Genomic DNA, 27,401 nt, shown 5'->3' with positions numbered 1-27,401 from the left:
ATAACTTTACCTAGGCCGTAATGATATGGCAAAGCCTGTAGGCCTATTTAGATAAACTGGTTGGAATGACAATGAGAGATAAACAGAATATTTACCCACCCTTCACCAAGCGCTGCTGATATGTAAATTTATTCAGCTCCCCTGCACAAATACACATTTGGGCTGTTGCTTAAACACTTCAAGCCCTGCTAGCCAAACAGTTTTTAATGACGCCCGCGCGATTATTAATGGGTGACATTTGACGAAAGCCGCTTGAAGCTTCGGGCTATCAAGCGAAGCGTGAGGGACTCCAGAAAGAGTCGTTCGCCGAGCTGCAACGTCTCCTTCAAGCGAATTGACTTTTTCCCACCCACCATTTACCAAGTTAAAAAGCGTTTCTCCAAGGTGCCTAATCTTTGGGATGATTTTGCTCCGTAGTGAAAAGGGACTCTCCCTCAGCTTTCCTCATTTTGGGCTGTCTGCTATCATTAAACGGCCTTGCCACACAATTGTGAGTGAAATGCAGCTTTAAACGCGCACGTAGCCTATTTGGCGGCAGTTAGCTTTGTGAGAAGCTCAGTAAAATTAAAGTAGTAACCAAGGTCTATGTACAATGTATCTAGAAAGTCCCGTATTTGCCATGCGACAAAGGGGTTATATAAGTGTCTTTGGTGTTATTATTCATGGTTGAATTTGGTGTTTGCGCTGGTGAGTCTTACGGGGGAATACTAATAACTGTCATCAACAATCCAGAGAGTAGAGCCCTAGCAACAAAGCTATGAGGCAGACCTCCCTGATCTCTAGTTCAAAACCTGACCTTTTGCTAAATAATTGTCACCGCTAAGCTGGAGCTTTTGGACGTAGTGGCGGCAGTGCTCACGGCCCCAGCATCAGATTGCATTTATTAACGCAAATTACTCCCCGCGTTTTAAAAACGTTTGAAGCGGCGATTCTGTTTAACTCAGCCTTGTTTGAATTCAACTCTATTTGAATTGCATTGATGTGGAAGCGATTCATCTGATTTTTCTTAATGTATATTTTATAATGACGGGGACGATGGCTAATTGTCCATGTGGCTCTTGAACCTGGGGATTTAAGTGCCTCCTATTTTAAACGAGATAAAATAAATAGTAAAATCAAAGCAGGTCGATTGCAGTGTACCCTAGATGTAATTAAAACTGATATTAAGGTGATATTTGCGTTGATATATATGCATTTATCTTAGCTTATCAATGATTATTATTTGGCTGTACTGTATTTCATTTGATAATTTGAAGCTCCTAACCGGTCTGTGTTTGAGATGGAGGCAGTAAAAAAGAGAGCCAAAATTGTGTCGCGTCTAAGGCAGGGGCTTGCGGAGACCTCAGTAAGCATGCCAAGATGACAGGCCCAAGGGTTTGACTCATGCCTGGAGTCTCTCTGGCCAGGCTTTCAACAGAAACATTGACAGAGGACGTTTGTTTTTCCTCCCCTCAGCCAATCGAAAGGTCTGCTTTCCCTACTGAAACATGCCCGGCTTTACTTTCTGAAGAGGACTGAAAACAGAAAACGGACATTCGACGCGCTAATATTTCATTAGCCTTTTGCTCTCGATTTTTTTCCACCCACTGAATGTACAGAAGCAAATGTCAGGGTTACAGAACATGCAGCACGTCACAGTTCTCTGCTACAGTTTATTTTCTTTTCCCAATTCTTTTTCTACCCATTCTTTGGTTTAAATCTGACTTCCTTTTTTTTGTGAAAATACGATATTGAACATTTTAGCCTTTTTATGCTCATTATATGTTATATGCTATTAATGTGAAGAATGAAAGCACGTTTAGCAAGAATAATCTGCAACTCATACAAGACACTAGTTAGTAAAGGCAGGTGGGGTGAATACGTCCATACTGTGGTGTAAGAAAGGGGAAGGGGTTCATCAGCTGTAAGTCTATCTCCCATTCAGCCCTCAAAATACAGCAACCCCCCCCCACCCCCCACCCCTTTCCAGGGGGTCTTTTTGTTCCACAGACCAAGGTTTCCCTGCTGTCCCACTGTGGGGAGCCCAGAGCTGCGAGATCTGTCCTCAGTCCTGACTCCAGAGAAAACGCGCCAGCGAAGATGATGGAAGAGGAGGAGGAGGAGGGTCATGTGGCGAGGGTTGATGTCCAGGCTCAGGCAGAGCTGGAGCAGGACGCTGGACCTCTTCGCAGGCCAATCCTGTCCCCACGGGACCACAGCGAGCCCTCGCCAAAGAGGTGAGATCGGACTCCAGAGCCTAGGACAGACCAATGAGAACAGGAGCTCAAATGGGCGTGGTCTGTGTCTCTCCTTACAAGGCACCTCAGTCTGTTATGGGAGAAAATAATGGCTGGGGAAAGTGATTGCTTTGATGACCAGAGAACTAAAAATACAGCCTTGTATTGCTTTGCTCCAAACAAAACACTTCTCTTTCAAAATCATACGGACCTTTTCCCGAAAGCCTAATTTATTTTGAGTGCCGAAAGGGCGTACGTATTCCCTAATAAGTTTAAAAACAGTAAAATAACAGCAGATGCATTTTCTGAGATGGGTGACCTGTACGCAAGGCACTTCCCGTCTGCTTCAGCAGTTTTAGCAGTGGCGTTACGAATCGGGTTAGGAGGAGCTCACAGCCGAGCAGCCTGAGATGGAACACGGAACAGAACTCGGCACTTAACACTGTTATGTAGCCTTCCCGTTACCCAGGAGTCCTTGCCCAACCCGAGACCAATTCACTTCCTGCTGGCTTCGAAGTCAGGGGTGTGGATCCCGTGGCCGTGTTGTTAAACGGCAAAGTGCTGACCTTTAAAAGCTTGGGATGTCAGTAGCTTTCGTGTCAGGGCTCACACAGTCAACCTGTACAGTGCATCGATCGGGAGGAGAGATCTGTAATGCATCGATTGGGCACAGCCTTGTTCCATGTCTGTGCAGTGATGCGTTCGTTTCAAAGAAGCCGGGCACGCCTTCGGCCTCTGTAGTGCTCGGTCGGGGCAGAGATGGGCTGCTGTAATGTGGCAGAGGTTGGGTTGTCTGCTGAACCCATTATTTTACACCAGCTACAATGCTTATGTACTAAAGTGCCTTGCTCAAGTATGCAGTAGCGTAGTGCCCAGCCAGGGACTTAACCCTGCGGGCTTCCTTCACTGCAGTGCCACCCTGCCATCTCAATTTCAACTGCCCATGCTGCCACCTCATTGTCATGCCATGTGGCAGTAAGGTATTGACCATTGAAACTGGGAGTTGAGTTTATTTCAAATCACTTTGCTCACTGAGAGCCATGTAAGGCTCAGTCTTCTTGGTTGCTCATTAATGAATAAGAACAGAATCAAATTCCTAGATTCAATGAATTACTTTTTTTTTTTTTTTAAATTAAGGAATACATTGAAGTAATAGTAACACCTCAGAATTATGAAGGTCAGTTGTAGGATTTGCCTGATATTAAAGTAAATTAGACCGGGCCGTACAGTGGATGCCTGAGATGGCGTCCCTTGCGTCTTTGATAATTGCCTGTCTCTTCCTGAAGACGAGACTCTGATCTGTTTGTGCTGCCCGTCCTTGAGCGTTCTTGTGCAAGCTGTCTGATGGAGCTTTTGGCTTTCCTCCTCGCAGTGCACGAGAGGTCCAGGGTAGTGCCAACGCAAGCGGCTCCTTTACCTCAGCGAAGCACCCGCCGGTCCTGGATAAGGAGAAAAACATTGCCTTCCTGCTCAAGGAGCTGGACTCCCTCAGAGACCTCAATAAGAAGGTACAGTAAGCACTGACAGGGCCTTCGGGGGTTACTGTGTGAGGTGCTGCGTGTCCTGCGTGTCCTGCCAGTGGTCAGAAGGTCCTGGGTTTTAGAACATGGCATGCGTATACGAGCCTTTGGTGGAATCCCAAGTGTGTGAAGTGACACTGTGTCAAATGTGAGCTGTACAATTGGGCATGATTTTGTAGAAAAACCTGTTCTGTGTACCCACAAATAGAAATTCTGTCTGAAATGAAGTGTGTGCAGCTTTGTTTGGTGAACTTCTTTTGACCCTTGTAGTGCATCTAAGAGTAAAACTCATATTCAAATATGCTGGGTTAGTCTAGCGTTCAGTGTGTTCTAACTGCTACACAGCACAGTGCTGATTAACGAAGATCTGTATATTTGCATTGTAGAACCTAAAGCATCAAAGAGCTGGAAAGACTGGTTTCCCCTCTACCCTTCCCATTTCAGTGCAGTGTAGTACAGAGTGAATGGAGTGTACGCATTTTTACGTCTATAAATGCAGTACTGGCACCTCGACCGGGGCTCTGCTGCAGATTTCCCTTCAGCTTCAGGTAGGGGGCGCTGTAGTTGTCTGTCCACTGTTGTGAGCGCTCAGCTCCGCAGTGGAGATCATTCTCTGTAGGAGCTAGAGCTGGCAGCGTCTGTGTTCCTCTTTTCTCCTCTTGTCTAACTTTGCTGTCAGACGTTTGCTGTGATTCATTGACTCTAAAGTGCAAAGGCTCAGGAGATCCGCAGTGGTCTGTCAGCGGTGAGCACGTCTAACATATGGCCAACAGCTTACCGTCAGGCCTTTGATTTGAATGGTGGGGAAGATAGAGGGCTGTTTGTCCATTTGTGTGCTCTCTTTATCCCTCATAACGAGAGCTTCTTTTCTGTTGCTAACAAGCCAATGACAGGGGCAGTATTCTTGCCTGTCTGCAAGTTTCAGAGTAACTCTTTTCTTGTTATTTGTGAAATAGCACCAGGTTTGAAGCCCTTAGGTCTCTCACCATTTTATCCGTCAGTGTAATTCACTCAGTTTTCCGTGGGAAAAGGCGGTCAGTACAGACTTTTTAAAAATGTGCCAAACCATACTCGGCGCCCACCTGTGTACCCTGGTTTCGTGTGGACTCCAGGGGCTTTGGTTTTTTAAAAACGTCTCTTAGAAACCCAGTGCTTTCAGAAGCATGGGGGCTGCTGTGGAGCCCTTCCTGTATGGATGACAGGAACCGGGCGTTTCACCAGAAGGTTGCAGGATTGATGTCCAAGTGGGAATGTACTTTTGATTCCCCCGTGCTGTTATTTGACATTAATTGATTAAATTATAATACCCAGCTGTATAAATCAATGTACCCGCCGGGTATCGTTTCACTGTATTAGCTTTTGTGTAACACTAATCACTTACCGTTTCCCTTCACCTGATCCAGGATGCTCACCAATATGTCAAAGGCTGTTTAGGTCCTCAGGGAGCTCTGACCCGTCTCCTGTAGGCCAATGAAATGAGTGTAATTGATGCCCTGTGTTTGCAAGTAGCTGTGACTCCTGACAGAAAGACAGGAAGGTGTCTTGAGAGCCTGTTTTTGCTGGCAGAATCTTTGGAGGGGCCCCAAAGACTCAGCCTGGAGAGCGTGTTTTCAAAGCACAGGGTGGGGGCAAGGAACCCATGGCAAAATATTTAAGACTGGAGGTGAAATCTATCATTTGGAACTTGTAAAATATCACTCCCAGGAAGATTTACTGTGCGGTTCTGTTTTATTTTGTTTTTTTAATAAGGCCTGCGATTATGTGACCCTGAGGCCCAGGGGGAATTTTACTGTGGTGCAGAAGGCCGGGAACGACTTCCACATTGTCTGTGTCAGAGTGTGGTTTTCATATTGTCTGTATCAGAGTGAGGTTTTCATATCGTCTGTGTCAGTGTGGTTTTCATATTGTCTGTGTCAGAGTGAGGTTTTCATATTGTCTGTGTCAGAGTGAGGTTTCCACATTGTCTGTATCAGAGTGTGGTTTCCACATTGTCTGTATCAGAGTGAGGTTTTCATATCGTCTGTGTCAGTGTGGTTTTCATATTGTCTGTATCAGAGTGAGGTTTTCATATCGTCTGTGTCAGTGTGGTTTTCATATTGTCTGTGTCAGAGTGAGGTTTTCATATTGTCTGTGTCAGAGTGAGGTTTTCGTATTGTCTGTATCAGAGTGTGGTTTCCACATTGTCTGTATCAGAGTGAGGTTTTCATATCGTCTGTGTCAGTGTGGTTTTCATATTGTCTGTATCAGAGTGAGGTTTTCATATCGTCTGTGTCAGTGTGGTTTTCATATTGTCTGTGTCAGAGTGAGGTTTTCATATTGTCTGTGTCAGAGTGAGGTTTCCGTATTGTCTGTATCAGAGTGAGGTTTCCGTATTGTCTGTATCAGAGTGAGGTTTTCATATTGTCTTTATCAGAGTGAGGTTTTCATATTGTCTGTATCAGAGTGAGGTTTTCATATTGTCTGTATCAGAGTGAGGTTTTCATATTGTCTGTGTCAGAGTGTGGTTTTCATATTGTCTGTATCAGAGTGTGGTTTTCATATTGTCTGTGTCAGAGTGAAGTTTTCATATTGTCTGTATCAGAGTGAGGTTTTCATATTGTCTGTATCAGAGTGAGGTTTTCATATTGTCTGTATCAGAATGTGGTTTTCATATTGTCTGTATCAGAGTGAGGTTTTCATATTGTCTGTATCAGAGTGAAGTTTTCATATTGTCTGTGTCAGAGTGAGGTTTTCATATTGTCTGTATCAGAGTGAGGTTTTTATATTGTCTGTATCAGAGTGAGGTTTTTATATTGTCTGTATCAGAGTGAGGTTTTTATATTGTCTGTGTCAGAGTGTGGTTTTCATATTGTCTGTATCAGAGTGAGGTTTTCATATTGTCTGTATCAGAGTGAGGTTTTCATATTGTCTGTATCAGAGTGAGGTTTTCATATTGTCTGTATCAGAGTGAAGTTTTCATATTGTCTGTATCAGAGTGAGGTTTTCATATTGTCTGTATCAGAGTGAGGTTTCCACATTGTCTGTATCAGAGTGAGGTTTTCATATTGTCTGTATCAGAGTGAGGTTTTCATATTGTCTGTATCAGAGTGAGGTTTTCATATTGTCTGTATCAGAGTGTGGTTTTCATATTGTCTGTATCAGAGTGAAGTTTTTGTATTGTCTGTATCAGAGTGAGGTTTTCGTATTGTCTGTATAAGAGTGAGGTTTTCATATCATTTGTATCAGAGTGAGGTTTTTATATTGTCTGTATCAGAGTGAGGTTTTTATATTGTCTGTATCAGAGTGAGGTTTTTATATTGTCTGTGTCAGAGTGTGGTTTTCATATTGTCTGTATCAGAGTGAGGTTTTCATATTGTCTGTATCAGAGTGAGGTTTTCATATTGTCTGTATCAGAATGAGGTTTCCATATTGTCTGTATCAGAGTGAGGTTTTCATATTGTCTGTATCAGAGTGAGGTTTTCATATTGTCTGTATCAGAGTGAAGTTTTCATATTGTCTGTGTCAGAGTGAAGTTTTCATATTGTCTGTATCAGAGTGAGGTTTTCATATTGTCTGTATCAGAGTGAGGTTTCCACATTGTCTGTATCAGAGTGAGGTTTTCATATTGTCTGTATCAGAGTGAGGTTTTCATATTGTCTGTATCAGAGTGAGGTTTTCATATTGTCTGTATCAGAGTGAAGTTTTTGTATTGTCTGTATCAGAGTGAGGTTTTCATATTGTCTGTATAAGAGTGAGGTTTTCATATCATTTGTATCAGAGTGAGGTTTTCTTATTGTCTGTGTCAGAGGAGGTTGAGCCTTGGGCCTGTGGGGTGTTTCTGTTCCGGATCGTGCCCCTCCCTCTGTGACCGGCCGCCGTGTCTCCCTGTCTCTCCCGCCCTGCAGCTCCAGGACAGGCTGGCGCTGAAGGAGCGGGAGCTGGAGGAGCGAGCGGTGGATGGCCAGCTGCTGGAGAGCGAGCTGGAGGCCAGAGCCTGCGAGAAAGCTGGAGGTACCATGTGTGGACAGAGATTTTTGTGAAAGATATGTGCCGTGTGAAAGATCTGTGTTGTGTGAAATATCTGTGCTGTGTGAGAGATCTGTGCTATGAGAAAGATCTGTGTACAAGCTAAGGGAATGTATAGTAATATAGTGCTTCCCATGGGGGTATAAAGTGGTGTGTTACTGTAGCAAAGGGATGGTGTGAAGACGACATTGTGTTAACGATGGAGTGCAGGAAGAGGAGGGAAGGCTAGGCCGCAGTGTGAATGAGAAGCACACGGATGGAGGAAGAGGAGGGAAGGCTAGGCCGCAGTGTGAATGAGAAGCACACGGATGGAGGAAGAGGAGGGAAGGCTAGACTGCAGTGTGAATGAGAAGCACACAGATGGAGGAAGAGGACGAGGAGGGAAAGCTAGGCCGCAGTGTGAAAGAGAAGAACACGGATAGAGGAAGAGGACGAGGAGGGAAGGCTAGGCCGCAGTGTGAATGAGAAGCACACGGATAGAGGAAGAGGAGGGAAGGCTAGGCCCCAGGCCTCACACTGAAGGAGGGAAGAGCGTGCCCCAGGCCTCACACTGAAGGAGGGAAGAGCGTGCCCCAGGCCTCACACTGAAGGAGGGAAGAGCGTGCCCCAGGCCTCACACTGAAGGAGAGAAGAGCGTGCCCCAGGCCTCACACTGAAGGAGAGGAGAGCGTGCCCCAGGCCTCACACTGAAGGAGAGAAGAGTGTGCCCCAGGCCTCACACTGAAGGAGAGAAGAGCGTGCCCCAGGCCTCACACTGAAGGAGAGGAGAGCGTGCCCCAGGCCTCACACTGAAGGAGAGAAGAGCGTGCCCCAGGCCTCTCACTGAAGGAGAGGAGAGCGTGCCCCAGGCCTCGCACTGAAGGAGGGAAGAGCGTGCCCCAGGCCTCGCACTGAAGGAGAGAAGAGCGTGCCCCAGGCCTCACACTGAAGGAGAGGAGAGCGTGCCCCAGGCCTCACACTGAAGGAGAGAAGAGCGTGCCCCAGGCCTCACACTGAAGGAGAGAAGAGCGTGCCCCAGGCCTCACACTGAAGGAGAGAAGAGTGTGCCCCAGGCCTCGCACTGAAGGAGAGAAGAGCGTGCCCCAGGCCTCGCACTGAAGGAGAGAAGAGCGTGCCCCAGGCCTCGCACTGAAGGAGAGAAGAGCGTGCCCCAGGCCTCGCACTGAAGGAGAGAAGAGCGTGCCCCAGGCCTCGCACTGAAGGAGAGAAGAGCGTGCCCCAGGCCTCGCACTGAAGGAGAGAAGAGCGTGCCCCAGGCCTCGCACTGAAGGAGAGAAGAGCGTGCTCCAGGCCTCGCACTGAAGGAGAGAAGAGCGTGCTCCAGGCCTCGCACTGAAGGAGAGAAGAGCGTGCCCCAGGCCTCGCACTGAAGGAGAGAAGAGCGTGCCCCAGGCCTCGCACTGAAGGAGAGAAGAGCGTGCTCCAGGCCTCGCACTGAAGGAGAGAAGAGCGTGCCCCAGGCCTCGCACTGAAGGAGAGGCCCGGAGGTGTGAGGAGGGCGGGGGTTAGCAGCGGGCCTCCCGCCGGGCGTGACTGTTCCGTGTTGCGCCCTCACGCACGCCACCTCTGTTTGCCCAAGGAGGAGAGTCGCCGCGGGCGCTCGTTATTTATTTATTTTTCCCAACGCGCGGCCGGGCGCCGGCGGCTGTCAGATCCTGGTTCCGCGGTGCCTGCGAGGGCTGTACCTGCCCCGCTGCCCGCGGGGGGTTCAGGGGACTGCCGACTCCGTGCCAAAGACGCCGCACACAAAGGAAGCTGTTTGCTCTCCCTGCTGCCGATCAAACGCAGGAAGGAGCGGAGCGCTCGTCCCGGCGTCCAGCGGTCCGGCCGCCATTGTTCCTTCTTCCGTAGCCATGCTCTGATTTCTCCCCTTTTTCTCCACGGCTGCCAGACAGCAGGAACCACAGAAACAGGCTGCTTTCTGTCTCTGTTAAATTCCATATGCAGTGACTAGTTACCAACAACGGCAGGAATTAAAGGGATCATTGCGCTTCATTCTGACATTCATATATGATCAGCAGCCTGATAATTTACACTGATATTATGCTGGTTTTTATTATTTGGGAAAATAAGCGTTAGCGTCTTATGAAAATGAATTGCAACTTCAGTAGCATGCAGTTTTTGTTCATGTCATTGATAATAATTAGTGAGCATAGAGGCTTAATAACGAACGTTGATGTGAAAAAGCTTCCTGCTCTTATGGGCTGTGCAGAAAATGCAGAATCTTTAAACAGCATGGCTAATGTCATGGATCGGTGGCTTCTGTTTGCACTGAAGGTTGTGGAGTCCTTGCAGAGTGACAGACGCAAACCCCCCATCGCCCCGTTTCTGCAGACACCTGGGTGCAGGGTCAACAGAGGGGGCCTCGTCACGTTTCCCGCCCTGCAGCTAAGGCTATAGCTGACCATTTTTATTTGCCTGTGCAGATTAGCTTACTTAACAAATCCGAGTGTAAAAACAGTCATAATCGATGTACTGCTTCAATTGTTCCACAATGAATTACAGAATGTGTGATAAGCTTGTTTAAGAAAGGAGATATCCAAATAGTGTGGTAAGCATGCATCAATTTGTTTTACTTATAACCTGAGTATCTTACTGTATTAGCTTACATAGTAACCGGTCATGTTTGTTAATGTAATTTAAATTCTCTGTACATTTGCTGAACAAGTATTGAAATTTTGTACAAGAAATTCCTTTGCAATTACCTTTCGATAAAAGCTCTCTCCATGATGTTTGGGACAAAGCCTTTTTTTTCTTAATTTTGCTCTGTTCTCCACAGTTATAGATTTGTAATCAAAGAAGTCACATGTGGTGAAAGTGTAGATTCTCATTTTTCTTAAAGTGTATTTTTATACCCTTTTAATTCACCACGTAGGAATTACGGAACTTTTTATACGTAACCCGCCCATTTCAGGGCATCATAACATTTGGGACACATGGCTTAATGGCTTCACAGGCTTTCCCAATTAGTCAGAAGTGTTCGGTTGCTTCCTTAGTGCAGGTATACGAGAGCTTTCAGTATATAGTCTTGATTGTAGGCTTTCGATTGCCTTTGGAGTCTGTTATTGGCATTTGTCAACATGAGCACCAGAGTTGTGCCAATGAAAGTCAAGGGAGCCATTATGAGGATGGGAACTAAGAAAAAAGCAGGATGTGTCAGTGACTACTGTCTGCGGAAGACTTGTGAACAGAACTATAGAGGTTACTCTGCAAGATACAAACTACTAGTTAATGGCAAAAACAGGATGGCCAGGATGTTACAGTTTGCTAAGAAGTACCAAAAAAGCATGCAGAGATCTGGAAAAAGGGCTTGTGGACAGATGAGACCAAGATTGTGTTGCATCAGAGTGATGGGAAGAGCAAAGTGTGGTGGCCGAAAGGAGCTGCCCAAGATCCAAAGCACCCCCGTATAAAACCTGACTACTTTCATTTACATAACATTTATATTTCCCAAATATTATTCCACCCTGAAATGAGGGGGGGGGGGGGGTGTTATGTATAAAACATTCTGTAATTCCTACATGGTGAATCAAAGGTATAAAAATGAACTTTAATAAAAATGAGAATCTACACTTCATCCACATGTGAATTGTTTCATTACAAATCTAAAAGTGTGGAGAACAGAGCCAAATTAAGAAAAAAAAATACATCACACATCATAATTGTTGAACATCTCATTCCAAAATTATGGACATTAATGTGGAGTCGCCACCAACACCCCCTGGGTACTGTTCTGGGAAGGTTTTCCACTAGACATTGGAATAATGTTGGGCGATAAGACCGGGCTTGCAGTCAGTGTTCCAATTCATCCCAAAGGTGTTTGATGGGGTTGAGGTCAGGGCTCTGTGCAGGCCAGTCAAAATACTTCCACACTAAACTCGGCAAATCATTTCTTTATGGACCTTGCTTTGTCCACCGGGGCATTTTTTTTGCCTTCCCCAAGCTGTTGCCGCAAAGTTGGGAGAACACAATGCTCTAGAATGTCATTATGTACTGTAGCATTAATATTTCCCTTCACTGAAACCAAGGGGCCTAGCGCCTTCAATGAAAAACAGCCCCAAACCGTTATTCATCCTGCAAGCAATCTTTATAGTTAGCACTATGCATTCGGACAGGTAGCATTATCCTGGCATTCGTCAACCCCTCATTCGTCCGTCAGACTGCAAGATAGTGAAGCATGATTAATCACTCCAGAGAACACATTTACACTCTTCCAGAGTCCAATGTCGGTGTGCTTTACACCACTCCAGCCGATGCTTAACATTGCGCATGGTGATCTTAGGCCTGTGTGCGTCTGCTCGCCCATGGAAACCCATTTCGCGAAGCTCTCGATGAACAGTTCTTGTGCCGACGTTGCTTCCGGAGGCAGTCTGGAACGTGGCAGGGAGTGCTGCGACCGAGGACAGACGATTCTTATGCACTGTGCGCTTCAGCACTCGGCAGTCCTGTTCTGTGAGCTTCAGTTCGACTCATTCTACTGCCAGTGTTTATCTTGGGAGATTGCATGGCTGTATGCTTTATTTTATGCACCTGTTAGCAATGGGCGTGGCTGAAGTAGCCAAACCTGCTAATTAGTAGGGGTGTCCACATTCTTTTGGTTATATTGTGTGTGTGTGTGTGTGTGTGTGTGTGTGTGTGTGTGTGTGTGTGTTTGCATATACAGACAGCTGACAAATTAAAGGAAAAATATTTCCTGGCATGGTTTGGGTTCACTTGTCCCCTTAGAGGGAAAGTTCACTGCAAATAAATACAAAGTTATTCTGAGTCATCTGATCTGACTGAATGGTTTATTGAGTATGGAAATAGTGTGAATCGTATGCTATGGCCTTCGCAGTCACAAGCTCTCCTAGTTGAACTCCTATCAGAGATTTTGGACCGACGTGCTAGACAGTGCTCTCCACCACCATCATCAAAACACCAAATGAGGGAATATCTTTGGGAAGAATGCCATTCCATCCCTCCAGTGGAGTTCCATAGATTATGCCAAACCATATTGAAGCTGTTTTGGAGGCTTGGGGTGGCCCAACACCTTACTAAGGCACTTTATGTTGGTTTAGTTGTAAATTTATGAAAAAGGTTGGCAAACAGCATATTCGCTGTCCTCGTTGCATGTGACTTGCTTGAGTTCAGGGAGGGGCATTTAATGAGTGAAATTCCAGCTGAACTGCAGTATTGATTTTCTTTTCTTTTTGACTGAACTTTGTAACTCTGAGACTCAATGCTTATCATAAAACCACTTCACTGTAAGGGGAGGAATTTAGTCCTGATGGGCCTTCATGGTTAAGTGGTAACAACTGATAATCTCAATCTTCTGGTGGTCCATCTCTTTAAAAAAAAGAAAAAAGAATGAAAGGACATTCTGCCCTCATTATGTATTTTTTTCCTTTACTGGGGCAGGCAGAAAGCAGAGAGGGTATCAGATAGAGAAGGCGCCACAACCGAGAAAGTACCATGGCAGGGGGAGAATCACATATGGCTTGAGTCAGCTGTCCTACAGTCTGCATCACATATCTTGCCATGGCGATCAATCTCCAAATCCTGGACCTTGCATGTCATAACCACTGGCTTCAAAAGCTTTGAAGGAGAAATCCCATTCAGGCAGTTTATTTGTTATGCATTTTCGCTTTATTCTCCCCAAAGTGGAGTGGCCATTTATGCTCTCATCACGGCCACCAGTGTTTGTTCAGAACAGGCAAGCTTGTGCTCTCCCCCACAGACTACCAGTCAGGGTGGCACAGGAGAGAGTCAGATGAAGCCCCTTCACAAGCAACACAACAGGCAAATTTGTGGACCAACAGAGGGCACTGGTGCATGATGAAGACCCTGTCATTCTGGCCAACTGCAGATCTCCAGTCCATGTTAGAGCTGATTGTGCCTCGCCCTGTGGGGCCTCTGGCCACTGTTGGTCCTGGCACGGTCCAGATTTGATGTCAGACTGTGGCGCCTTTCAATGCCCTACAGCAGTGTATTTACAGGATGAGCCACTCAGCAGTCCTGATAGTTTCTCTGTGCAGCCTTTCAGACCCCTGCCCCACTGTACCTGCTCTTTCTATCCCATCATCTCCAGAGCCATAGTCAGTCCTTAGCCGTCTGCACACTTTGCTCTGATCACTGATCTGGAAACAGTGTCAGAACAGTGTATGTGGTCAGCAGTTGAGATTGGTCCTGCACAAATTCAGCATTGACCTGCTGTGTGGGAAGACCATGGCCCAATTTCATAAAGCATCTCAAAGTAGGAATTCTGATCTAGGATCAGATTTCCCCTGTCCATATCCAAACCTTATCTATTATGGGCCAAAGGACAAAACTGATCCTAGATCATCGCTGTTTTTCTGCAATGGTTTATGAATATGAGACTAGGGCTGCAGTTTGACCAGTGTCTATAGGAAGTACAAACCTCAGATGCCGAGTAGAAGCCCACTCATGTCGTTGTGGTAACTTGTTATCGAGTTGTGGTCTGCAGAGTTCAATTTCACATATTCAATAATGCCTGTTTCACCAATTAAATAAACATGGAAGAGCATGCCTCCCTTGCACAGTGTTTGTAATATTGTAATCTCGGAACAAGCTTACACATCAGATACCAGAATGTAAATGAAATGTGGGGAAATAAAACTATTTTGTCTGGAATCAGTTACCGAAGCGACTTATTTATTTTCCGCTTTTTATTGCTAAAAGCGCACAGATGTGCCCGACCGCTGCAGAGACCCTCACCACAAAATGAGTTTCACTTTTGTTAATACTCGCGCCTCCCCGTTTCTCCAGCAATAACTGTGTGCCGGGGGAGCTTAGCGGCGTTATTGTATTGCAGGCAGGCTGCGGATCGCGCGGCCCGGCGGTGTTAATAACCACGCCGTGTTTCTGCACCCTTTCCCCCCTCAGCCCTGGTGGAGGAGATCTACACAGCGCAGAGGGAGCGAGACCAGGCCGTCATGGCCCGGCTGCGCCTGGCCAACGAGGAGAGGGACGAGGCCCTGCTCCGGGCCAACAGGCTACAGCAGGCGGCGGCCGAGTACGTACGCGCCCCCCGGGGGGGGGGGGGGGCTGAAAGGGTGGGGGGTGCGGGGGTGCGGGGCGGCGAGGGGACAGAACGATCGGCCGCTGAAAAGGATTCCATTTGCTCTCCCTCCTCCAGGGTCTGGGGCTAAACTCTGTTAGTTCACAGGGGGTTTTCTTCTCCTTCCTCGGGTCCTGTTTTGCACCGATTCGCGGGAGTGTTGGGCGAGCTCGTTTGCTCGTCACTTAGGAGACTGTGCTTTGTTCTTCAGCCTGGCAGACAAGGTGAATGAATGGGCCGGGAGGGGTGGGGGGGGGATCCAATATCGACTGGTTTGGAAATAAATCAGAGGGGTGTGACATTTCATAAAGGAGTCCCCTCGCCCTTAGTACAAGGTTGTCAGTCAAGAGTTGCACTGTATAGGAAATCAATCAAGTCCTTTAGCCCACTAGATATTTACCACCCTGTCTGAACAGGCCTAATTAATGTGATTTTTTTGGGGGGGAGAGGGGGGAGTGTGGGGTGCTCTTAAGTATGAGGCCCTTTAAAATGAAAGCCTCATTGTCTGCCTCTGAAAGGGTAGCAGGCAATATTTGCCAGTGCAGTTTAGAAGTAATTACATTTCTACTTAAGGGAATATAACTTTCTGTTGGAAGCAAATCTATATTTCAGTAAGCCTCAGTGTGTTGAAATGATCACCACTTGATAAAAACTCAGATATTAGTACAGGAACCAATTTTTCTTTTCTCTTTTTTTCCTTTCTAAAAAAAAAGAGCTGAACAATGGCTGTAAAGTTGACAGCGATTTGGCTGGCAAATTTACTACGAAAACAGCAAAGGTTTATCAAATAAAAAATCTAGCGGAATATAAATTTATTGAGTTCGTTGTTAATTTAGTTTTATTTTATTGCTCTGATTTTGATCTGTTGGGCTATCTGAGAATGGACGCATAGCCTCACTGTCAGTGGTGATAAAAAAAAAACACATTTCGGTTTGGCCAAGTAAACGCCAAATTGCTTGGAAATCTCATTAAAGAAAACATCCCCTCATTTTCCTCTTCATGCCTGTCCCAGCTTCCCTTTTTCAAAAAAACGGTAATTGATAGCCATGCAAAATCCCATTATCTTTTTTTTGGGAATATGGAAAAGCATGTTCTAAACCTTTATTTTCTGAGGTCAGTCCTTGGACCTTGTGTGATTGAGTATGTGCGTATATAATGGGAGGTGATCCTTGTAATGCCTTTGTAAATGAGATGAGGAGTTGGGTTTTCTCTCCCCCGGAGGACGGGAGGAGCGGGGCGTGCTGGCGCACCTAAAAGAGAGGGGCGAGTGCTCACAGGCTTCATCCGAGCACCATTTCAGGCTCCGCAAACAGCCGCGTGCGCTAGGAAGGGAACGGTGTTTGTATGGAAATATCGCTTCTTCTCGGTTAAAAAAATAAATCCTGCAAACCGAATAATCTGCTTTTCTTGTGAAACCGAGTGATTGCTTCATGAAGTGGATAACGTTTCGTAGATGTGGCTGTTTCAACACGAGAAAAGGACAGTTTTAGAGCAGTTCAATTTCTAAAATACTCATTCTCTAAAATACTGTTCTATATCATGACGTTTGGTTGTATTTATTTATAATACAATTTTTAAAAAGGTGAAAAAGTGTCAGATTCAGAATGCCTTATTTCCCATTTGTTGTTTTTTTTTCCATCAAAATCCTTCGTAGATTGCGCAACACAATATTGTACTGATGCTCTTTTTTCAAAGTCAACTCAGCGTTACTAGAATGTTTTTGCTGGCTATTTTCTGTCATTCTTTATCTGCATGCGCTAAGACGGAATGACCCTTTAGCCTTTTGACCAGCCCTCTTGGCCCTGACTCCACTGCTGGAGAGAGGCGTGTCACCAGAGGACTGTCACTCAGGAGACACGTCTGAGTTTCCGATCGTATTAGAATGGTGCCTCTTCATCACGCTGTGGGTTTTACGCCCGTGCGACTGATGAAGCATGGCGAGATGCCTTCGCCTTCCCAAACCAGTGCTTTGTATGAAAAATGAAAATATTTAGTAGCTTCTGATGGCCGTCTCTGTGGGAGGTGGTGCAGTTATTACAGTTGTGTTCTTCCCTCCGAAGGCACCCAGCGGTGAGATGCACAAACGCTTCTGTCACGGACTCTCTCCCCTCAGCTCCGCACATATGAACAATTGATCCCTGTAGTCATATATAGCAGTAAACATTAATAACTTAACAGTCCCCCGTCAATGGCGAATATATGGGGCATTATTGGGGAGTAATGGCTCAGTCTCGTCGCACCTTTAATATGTTGAGCTGTTGTGATCGACTCTGAAGACCAGCAGAATGCAATTACTGGAGGTGCTGGTAGATTTGGGAAGTGATCTCATTTTTCAGTACTAAAGAAAGGCAACTGATGGAGGTGTCTGTGTCCCCTTTCTCCCCTCTCTAGACTGGAGAATATTAACCCAGAAGAGAATGATGCGGTAAGCCTTTACCTTTAGAGATATCCCGCTTATCTCCATTGTTTCCGACCCCCGCCTCACCCACCCCCACAAACCTGTTTTGCCAGAATGTCTACGTTGAGAGTCAGGTTTGATGGGAACCGAAGGAAGATTAGGCCCATCATTCATACGTTCTTGAGATTAAGTTGTAATCCCTTTTTTAGAATAAGATAAAAAAAAAGATGTGATTAAAGATTTGATGAAGGGTTTCTTTGGAAGTTACTGTGACATAATTGAACAGCCTGAACAGGTTCCCTCCTGTTGATATGATCAGAATGAAAGGCTTTTCAGATTATATTGTGCCTTAAGATCTATTTAACTAATAAATCACAAGTATGATACCACCCCTGATATGTGATTTAATGGTCAGTTTGGCAAGGGACTCCCAGATGGCATGTCCAGCTGTGGTACTAGTTTTCTCTGCAGTGGTATTTCCCCAAAGCCTGGGTAGATCTCTGATGGTTCCAGTGCTAACCGTGGCTAGGAGTCCTTTGGTGGCACTCTGTAATTAGCCATTGCGTTGTACAGGGAGAGCCTCATTGCACAATTAGGACCCCTCAGGTCAGATGTGCGCCTGTGGTCTCCCTGTGCGGGTTGCACAGTCCCCCAGAGTTGTCAAATGAAGGTTGCATTTTAATGGACTTGTGGGGACAGTGTAATTGGAACATCCTGTTGAGTTGAATTGTGGGGTGTGTGTGGGGTGAGGACCTGGAGGAGCTGCTGAACAGGATCAACGGCGCGGACTCGGCCCTGGGCATCGAGCGCAGCGGGGCGGTGATTGTGGACCGCCTCCAGAAGGCCAGGGAGCGCCGGAAGAAGATCACAGCTGAGGAGATGAACGCTGTCATTGAGGAGAGGGATGCCGCACTGGCTAAGGTGGGTGCTGAACTTAACACAGGTGCTCACTGCTGCCTAGCTCTTTTACTATACAGTGCACTATGCACTCTGCTGAATGGAAGACTTCATACTGAACATTGCTCCTTGCATGCTTGTACTGAACACCACACCACACCACACCACACACCAGACACAACATTGGGCTTGCCAGGTAAGCCCCATGTACTTGCATGTGGCTTTTACTGAGCACCACTGTATGTGCTGAACACTTTGTTCTAAGCACATAGCACTGGCCGCTGGACATTTCTCACAGAACTGTCCACACTGAACACTGCCCACTGAACACCGTGCTCTGAACCCAACGCACAGTCCTCTGTAGACTAAACACATTACACTGGACACTAGACATTGCCCACTAAACACTCCACTCTGAATACTGGCCACTCAGCACCAGCACACTGAACACCATGCGCTGAACCCAACATGCTGAACGCGGTGCTGAACACGGCGAATGCCCCGGACCCTGCTGCAGCGTGCCGTGGCAGGAAAGGGCAAACGCAGAAAGGGAAATGCTGCAAACGCATCGCACACTTTTGTTGTGTACTGAGCCAGAAACCTTTGTACTGCTCAAACCAGAGACATCTCCTTCAATATTGACCATCTTTCCTTTTACCCCTTTAAGATGCCTTTGATTATCAGTCTATTAAGCCACATGTGTCTATGTGTTTAGTCTTAAATCATTTATTAGATTACTGAGCAAATAGGCCACTGCTCACCTCACGTGTGAGAAACAAATATTGCCTCATAACCTCAAATATTTGATAGATCTTTCTTGCATGCATATTTTCAATCGAACGAAAACAAACAAGCAGTCGGCCAAATATTGACACCCAGATATTGTACTTCATCACAGAGTTCGAAAGTGGGCAAGTATTTGCCTAGATATCTTTGTTGGTAAACAGACCTTATATTACTTTATGGCTGTCTAGGATGTCTTTTACAACTAATGTTATTTCAGGAAAGCAAAGCAATACCCTCTCTGATGGCTGTGATATGGTGCGTCAGTCCCGCATCTCTTCAGTGGTGCCGGTGATGTCATTTCAGGCCATGCTGGGTACACTGCACTTGAGTTAATCTGGCAGATGTTAATTTGGCTCGTTCATTTTCATTCTGCCGTAACCGCTAGTTAAACCCAAACTTCTGGTGGAGAATTAGGCAAAAGTTTTACTGAACTTTGAGCGTAACTTTGAATATGGGTTTAATATATTCCTGGTGGGATTCAGTGAAATTAAAATGTGCCCAGCATATTAAACTGAATTTACTCTCCTGCTACCAACTTAGTTTTAAAACTGGTCAGTTTCACCCTCGTGCTGCACCTGGCCTTTGGGCCCTGGTTTGTGACCTGGATTAAGTGGGGGTGACTGCGATGATGAGGTCATTCTGCTGTGATGGGCAACAAGGGCAGACGTAGACATGGACGACAGCAGCAGATGCAGATACAGGCACAGATGACAAAGGAGAACACGGATACAGACAGACTCAGATGATGAGGGCAGACGCAGATGCAGATATAGACAGTGAGGGCAGATGCAGCTACAGACTCAGACAGTGAGGGCAGACGCAGATACAGACAGATGCAGACGGTGAGGGCAGATGCAGCTACAGACTCAGACGGTGAGGGCAGATGCAGATACAGACAGACTCAGACAGTGAGGGCAGACGCAGATACAGACAGATGCAGACGGTGAGGGCAGATGCAGCTACAGACTCAGACGGTGAGGGCAGATGCAGCTACAGACTCAGACGGTGAGGGCAGATGCAGATACAGACAGACTCAGACAGTGAGGGCAGACGCAGATACAGACAGATGCAGACAGTGAGGGCAGACGCAGATACAGACAGATGCAGACGGTGAGGGCAGATGCAGCTACAGACTCAGACGGTGAGGGCAGATGCAGATACAGACAGACTCAGACAGTGAGGGCAGACGCAGATACAGACAGATGCAGACGGTGAGGGCAGATGCAGATACAGACTCAGACGGTGAGGGCAGATGCAGATACAGACTGAGACGGTGAGGGCAGACACAGATACAGACGCAGACGGTGAGGGCAGACACAGATACAGACGCAGACGGTGAGGGCAGACACAGATACAGACTCAGACGGTGAGGGCAGATGCAGATACAGACAGATGCAGACGGTGAGGGCAGATGCAGATACAGACTCAGACGGTGAGGGCAGATGCAGATACAGACAGATGCAGACGGTGAGGGCAGATGCAGATACAGACTCAGACAGTGAGGGCAGACGCAGATACAGACAGACGCAGACTGTGAGGGAAGACGCAGCTACAGACGGTGAGGGCAGACGCCGATACAGACACAGACGGTGAGGGCAGACGCCGATACACACACAGATGGTGAGGGAGACGCAGATGACGATACTCATGCTCATTGTGGTAAATGCAGGAGTTTTAGTCCACAATTTTTTTTGTACGAAACCACCTTCACACGACACCTTTGCAAGTATTTGTTCATATCCTGGGTGTATATCCTAAATAAAAGGAACAATAAAAGAACTGAAAATTAGACAGGTGCTATCCTATTAGGAGTGAGATGTCGGTTACTGCTGATTCATGAATATTTGGGGGTTTTAAGACAACATTGCTGGATGGCAGGCTACAGATGGTAGTGTGGTAAGAATGTCAATGGTAAGCGGGTCTTTTGCAAAACAAACACGAGCGCCGAGGACAAACAACCAAACGTGCGCTTTGACTAATTCATCGAGGTGGGCGGCGGTCGCAGGTATAAACTCCCTTTGTTGGAGTCGGCTCTTTCCGCGCCCGGATTTGCGGGGATGTTTATCCTGGGATCCATCCCGTTGCCTGCCCCGCGGGGTGGCACAGGCGGGGGGGGCCGGGCGAGGGGATGGGGGGGCTGCCTGCATTCTTTCAAATATCAGGTTGGGCCCAACTGGAATGAAAAGGCAGGCATTAGCCGTGGGGAGAAGAAAGGCGGCGCGGCTCGCGCCACGTCCGCCAGACAAATGAGGCCGCGCGGACGGCGTGCTGTTCCGGAGCGCCGCTTCCGCCGAGCGCCGCCCCGCGCGCCGGCAGGCCAGCCGCTCAATCAAAATGTTAATGCGGATGAGTCCGAGTCGCTCAGAGACGCCCTCGGGGCGGCGCCCCGTCAGGCCCTTGGTCCGCCCTGCCCACGCTGTGCCCTTTTCACCCCAGACCCAAAGCTGCGGCTCCACAGCCAGCCGGCCGGTCGTGCCCAGGCCCAGCCGGCGTGGGGAGGACAGACCTCTCGTCCGGGTCCAAATCTGTCCTTGTTTTCCTCCAGCGTCCAGCTCCTGTGCTGCTGACCTTACGGCTGTGGACGGGAATGGCGCTTCCTGTGTCTCCTCACTATGAGAGCAGCGTCTCTCCTGTCCTGTCTGACTCTGTGCCGTTCCTTTATAAAAGAGCAGCATCTCTCCTGTCCTGTCTGACTCTGTGCCGTTCCTTTATAAAAGAGCAGCATCTCTCCCATGTCGTGACTCTGCTGTTCCATTATAAAAGAACAACATCTTTTCCATGTCATGACTGTGCTGTTCCATTATAAAAGAGCAGCGTCTATCCCATGTCATGACTGTGCAAGAAGTAAGGGAGCAGTGTCTCTTTTGCCACTGGCCCTCACTGTCTCTAATTTGTGCCCCTCCTCAGGTTCCAGCCCTGCTCTCTGCAGGAATGGTTTTCATTGCTGTAGCCTCCTCCATTGGCGTTGTGTGTTCACCAGAGGACTCTCAGATGCTAGGCCCAGCCCTCCCATTGCTGCTGGCTGAATATGGGTGTGGTGCAGTGGATTGAGTGCTGCCTTCAGGCTTCTGTTGCTGAACCTTTTAGCAAAGTACTTCAGTTAGCCTGACTAACTGAGCCAGCTGGTCACCTGCAGTCAGTCCCATTTATTTAGTCACAAATAATGAAATGTATAAGAAGCTTTGACAATTGTGCTGGGTGAGGGCGTTCTTGTAGAGTGCAGTTGTAATTGAAACAATACATGTCAAACTTCTAGGGTATTATACATATTTGGTAATGTGTTGATGCAAATGTCATTCTGTTACGTATTTGTCAGTGGCATATTCACTTTTCCCATTTAAACTTGTGCGACACAACAGTTTAAATCTATTGATTTTGTTCTCTTCAAATACACTCAAGAGAATAGACAAAACGCCAAAGCCTTTCTCCGGTTCATACAGTGCTGTGATCCAACTGCAGTGATCACTGCGATGTTAAATGGTAAAGCATGTAAATGATATACCGGAATGTAAATACTGCTGAAAAGGGATGCAGAAAAACCATCTGTCATCAGTGATGTGGGCTCATAATCCATCGCTGCCCACTCAAACTGAACTCTTTTCTCACAGACCTAGGGCGACATAGCTCAGGAGGTAAGAGCGGTTGTCTGGCAGTCGGAGGGTTTCTGGTTCGATCCCTCGCCCTGGGCGTTGTCGAAGTGTCCCTGAGCAAGACACCCCTAATTGCTCCCAACGAGCTGATTGATACCTTGCATGGCAGCCTTTCACCGTTGGTGTGTGTGTGAATGGGTGAATGAGAGGCATCAATTGTAAAGCGCTTTGGATAAAAGCGCTATATAAATGCAGTCCATTTACCATTTACCATTTACAAACGCATGCCTTTCACATCATACATCACAAAAGAATCCTCCTTGTTTTGAGTTACGTGTGACGTCACTGGCTGGGGTAAGCCAGAGAGTGCAGGGTTGAGTATTTGCTGTCGCGGGGGGATCAACCCCTGGCTCCCGGCATTACAGCTGCACGGGCCTGATACACGGTTCCTCCCGATGACTCCCCACTTTCACAAAGGGCAAAAACCCATCTTTGGGCCAATTTTGAAAGTATGTCGCAAGTCGCGGGCCTAATCCTTTCCGAGGCGGGGATCCGGCCACACTCCATCCTGGAGGATTTCTGCCTCCCCCATCGCTTCCTGTATCCCTCTCTTCATCTCGGAGGGATTATCCCGCCGCGCGAGGCGGAGGGCCGCCGCCACCACGCCGCTGGTGGGAATATGAAAAGCCGGATGAGTGCCCGGAGAAATAAATCTTTCCTTCCTTAATGTTCCCACATCGAAATGAGCTCCGAGCACCTTGTTTATTTCCGCGTCCCCCCCCCCCCCACCCCCGTCGTAGCTATTCCGCGCTTTCCGCTAGTTTGCGCGATGCCAAGCGGTTTGGCTGCTACGTTAAAAGGCGGCACGTTTCCGTTTTTTGGTTTTTCAGTCCGTCGTCTGACATCTGGATCCTCAGTACGTTCTGCGGAGGGCCACGTTGCGTGATTTGTTGCGGTCTGTGGTTTCTTAGATATATATTTTTTTTATCCGCCCGGTCTAATTTTGGCCCCTGGTGTAGCCGAAGGCTTCAAAAAAAAGCTGCACCTGAGTTATGGGTCTGCGTTTTGTGGCCCGTTTGTTTCCGCTGCTGCTATTTTTGAGACGGGGCCCGCGAGTGTCCTGCAAGTACACCGAGAGGCTCGGTCTGATTTAAATACATTTTCTCAAGTGGTTCCAAACATCTGTTGCCTGAAAGCCATAAGTCATACTGACACTAAAGAGGGGCTTTGTATTTTGTCTGGATGGGCGCGCTATTATTTTAGTCTGCAGAGGAAGGGGACTGGAGCTGGGTCCCAGGCGCTGGGAGCTTGTTTGCCCGGCTGTTCGAGCCGGCTGGCCCCGGAAAACGTGGGGACTCATCGGCGAGCGGGAATGGTTTACATTCCTGGTCAGTGTCCTTTGGTCTTGGAATGTGCTCATGGGGAAGAGCACATGTGGGCCTGTGTAAAACACGGCTCTTACAATAACACGCGGCGTTGTGCCACAGCCGTGAGTGTGTGTGTGTGTGTGTGTGTGTGTGTGTGTGTGTGTGTGTGTGTGTGTGTGTGTGTCCTTGACTTCTGGTCCTGTCTGCTACCTGAAGTCCATGTGGAGACAGGGAAACACATTGACTCTAGCAGTACTCTTCAGATGTGGCCCTGATTGGCTCTGGGTCATGGTGCGGGATTATGAGGAGCATGGTGTGGGATGTATAAATCAGAATGCTTACTTTGTGACCTGCGCTGCCTTTTAAATCCTTCAGGATTTCTGTCGTTATATCTGAAACCAGGACACGTTTATTGGCTGTCAGTCGCAAGGAATGCATTCTTATGGTGGACAAGTGTGTCCTTTGCCCTCCTGTGGGTGCAGTGCAGTCATGGGTGGAAAGGTGTAACACACCTGACTGTGCTCAGTTATACACCTGAATTTCTCACCTGTTTCTTATTCATAGTGCTTTTTACTTTTGTATGAGATGCAATCAATGCCTTGTTTCTTGCTTTTTTGTTGCTTGCTTTTTTGTTGCTTGCTTCTCTTGCTCTCATCCAATGCGACTTATGTTGCTCTCATTTCCTGAACTGCCAATTTACACAGCTGGATGTTTGCTGAAGCAATTTAGGTTAATTGTTTTGCATAGTGTTACGACAGTGGTGTCACACAAAGAGATTCGAACCCGCAACCCGCTGGTTGAAAGCGTCTTCCACCCGCATCGTGCCACCCCCTGCTGCGTAGGAATAGAAATGGGCAAACAGAAGGGCTTCGCCGCAAAAGCCTGAAGTTTCGCTAATCGCTCACCCACACTTGACAATATCCTCGCAGAAGCAATTCGCATAAGCAGCGCGTTTGCACGCTGCATCGCTGGGCTGTATTTGCATACGGATGGTCCGCGTTGTCTTTGATAACGCCCCGTATATAGCATCCATATATAAAAATGTTTCTGGCAGGGGGGTTTCCCCCCTTTCCTGTCGAAGGGAGGGCTGAGCGGATGGCGGTTTCCGGCGGACCTTGTCGGCAGCCCCGGCCACGGGGGCGAAGGCGCGCGAGCGTCTGGCGCGCTCGTCCCCGGGTGGCCCGGGGCCCGGGGCCCCGCGTGGCGGAGGCGAACGCAGCGCTAATGTATTCTGCGATGTGTTCTAAGTGATTCTCTCTCTCTCCTCGTCGCAGTGCCGGCGCCTGGAGCAGGATCTTCATCACGCCAAAGAGCAGAGCCAGACTTGGGCAAACAGCGCGAGACACCCGACTGCAGAAAACAATCAGGAGCACGCTCGCAAGGTAAACCTCCCCGCGCAGAGAGGCCCCGCAAATTACGCTCGCGAGCGCCGGGTTACCTTCGCCGCCGCTCGCCCAATAAATCAGCTGTGTACATTGCCGTGTGAGGTAGCGGGGATGGGGGGGGGTGGGGGCGGGGCGGGGCATTTGCCAACAATACCGTCTTTAAACATGGCCTCTTCTGCCTGCAGTCTTATTTATATATGAAAAACATCCCTGGCACACTCGCCGACCACCCCCACCCCCCCCCCCCTCAGAAAAAAAGGGTAAAAGAATCCTCCCTATTAGTCACACGGGCTTTGTTTTGTGGTTTGTTCCGCCCCCCTCTCTGTTTGGTGTATGTAATATGCTAATGAGCGGCGGTATCTGCTGCAAGTGCGGCCCGTCTTTGCTCTGGACCTCGTTGCTGCGGAGCTGCTGACCGAGGGTGCAGGTGACCGGCAGTGAGGAGACGGAGGGTAGCGCCCCCTCCAGGCAGGTGCCGGGCTTGCCCCTTGGACAGAGCCGCTCTGCGGCGGCGGCGCGGCGCTTTAATTGGGCCTGTTTGTGTGGCTGTTGTTACTGTCCGCGCTGGCTGCTGTGCTAGCCTTGGCAGAGCGCACAGTGCGGTGTAGCACGGTGCGGCTGGCTCTCTCTCCAGCCTTGGCTGCTGCTCTCAGGTAGTCCTCCCTGCCGCGGTGCCTGTCACCGCACGCCGTGCCGGAGCCCAGCCCGGCTGCAGCTGCGCGCCCGAGGAGCTGCCGCCCGTCGGCTCGTCCATCGCCGACGCTTTACGTGCCTGCTTCAAACGGTCGCCGTGAGATGTTGCTTTCGTTGTCGAAGGTGGGCGGAGCTGCCTGGCGGGCCCCACCCCCTCAAGGCCGCCCCCCTCCCCCCCACTCCACCCGCGCACGTTGGCGATGCCGTGTGCGTGCCCTGCACACGTGTTCCTGCGTTTCCCCTGCCTGGCTGAGCTCGGCTCCTGGGTTTGCCGAAACGTGGGAGCAGACCGAAGCCGGAGTGCTGGGGCTCTGCATCCGGGGGAAACGCCTGTCCGTTGGAGTGCAGCGCTTTTAAAGGGGGCTGACAGAAATAAATAACAGATGTGTTGTACAGGCAGTGATTGGCGGGTGATGATGGGGAATATTCACATGCTTATTACACATGATCCCTGTGGCTGGAGAAGCCGCTCACATTAAGCAGGACTGGCCAGTCTAAAGAGAGGGTCCAGCTCCCAGGTTGTACAAAGCCTAGCTCTATTTGTGCACTTCTTTATTTCTTAGCAGGTTCCATCAGTGGCTTATTAAGAAATATATTAAATTTTGTTATTAATGTAGCACTTGGTTTTGCTATAAATCCCCTTAATTATGGATTGACTCTTGGGATTACAGAGCTGGGTTTTTAATTTAAAATGAAATGGGAACAGCTGTCGTAAAATTAGTTGACAGTGCCAAGAACAGATCCTCAAAACAATTTGAAAGTGAACATGGCTTCACCAATGGATGGGAGTTTTTATTTTAAAGAAACTAAATAAGAGCCACGATAGGAGTGTACTCTTAAAGAGGATTAAAAAAGGAGAGAAACCATAAGACCAGATAAGTAAAATCCTGCCCTGTCAACACAAAAGTTCTGCTTTTTATATTTTTATGTACTGTATATATATATTTAAAAATTCCCTTTAAGCCAAATCATTTCATTTGCTCAGATTATTTCTTGATCCATGAGATTTAGATCTATATTTAACTTTTCTTTGACTGTTTGCCATTCAGCCTTGGCCTGGCTTTATTCTGGGATCAATATGTTTCTTGAACAATATTTCTCAGGTTAAAAGATGCTGTTTATGTCCAAATTGTGACAAGGACATGCACGCACACACGCACACACACACACATGCACGCAAATACACACACACACACACACACACACACACACACACAGAAACACACACACACACACACAGCCTGGAAGTCGAGGAGCAGAATTCATAAAGCTACAATAAGGCTGAGCAGCTGATGAATGCGTATAAAACGCTGGCATGACAACTTCCCAGCAAAGACAGGGCAAAAACCCTCAGTGCATGAAAACATTCAGCAAAGTAATAGAAAAGCTCTCAGGATATGACAACCCCAGTCGACTGGAAAAAAGCATGGATCAGTCAACCAGCTCACAAATTTCTTCAGGCCCACTTGATTTAACTCCAGAATTAC

General features: G+C 47.8%; 1 protein-coding gene across 7 annotated transcripts in view; it reads left to right on the top strand.

The window, feature by feature from the left end:
- The window catches only part of mipol1 (mirror-image polydactyly 1), a 98,552-nt gene that overhangs the window by 41,242 nt on the left and 29,909 nt on the right, over positions 1 to 27,401 (top strand). For all 7 annotated transcript variants that reach the window (XM_035431066.1, XM_035431230.1, XM_035431308.1 and 4 more), the window contains 7 exons: positions 1,970 to 2,216; positions 3,589 to 3,724; positions 7,621 to 7,726; positions 14,624 to 14,753; positions 17,190 to 17,223; positions 17,947 to 18,117; positions 25,111 to 25,218. In XM_035431066.1, the coding sequence (XP_035286957.1) occupies positions 1,970 to 2,216; positions 3,589 to 3,724; positions 7,621 to 7,726; positions 14,624 to 14,753; positions 17,190 to 17,223; positions 17,947 to 18,117; positions 25,111 to 25,218 (932 nt within the window). The remainder of the gene's footprint in view (positions 1 to 1,969; positions 2,217 to 3,588; positions 3,725 to 7,620; positions 7,727 to 14,623; positions 14,754 to 17,189; positions 17,224 to 17,946; positions 18,118 to 25,110; positions 25,219 to 27,401) is intronic.

This window comes from Anguilla anguilla, chromosome 1 (assembly GCF_013347855.1).
Source record: "Anguilla anguilla isolate fAngAng1 chromosome 1, fAngAng1.pri, whole genome shotgun sequence".
Taxonomy (NCBI): Eukaryota; Metazoa; Chordata; class Actinopteri; order Anguilliformes; family Anguillidae; genus Anguilla; species Anguilla anguilla.
This window is presented reverse-complemented; position numbering and strand designations above follow the sequence as displayed.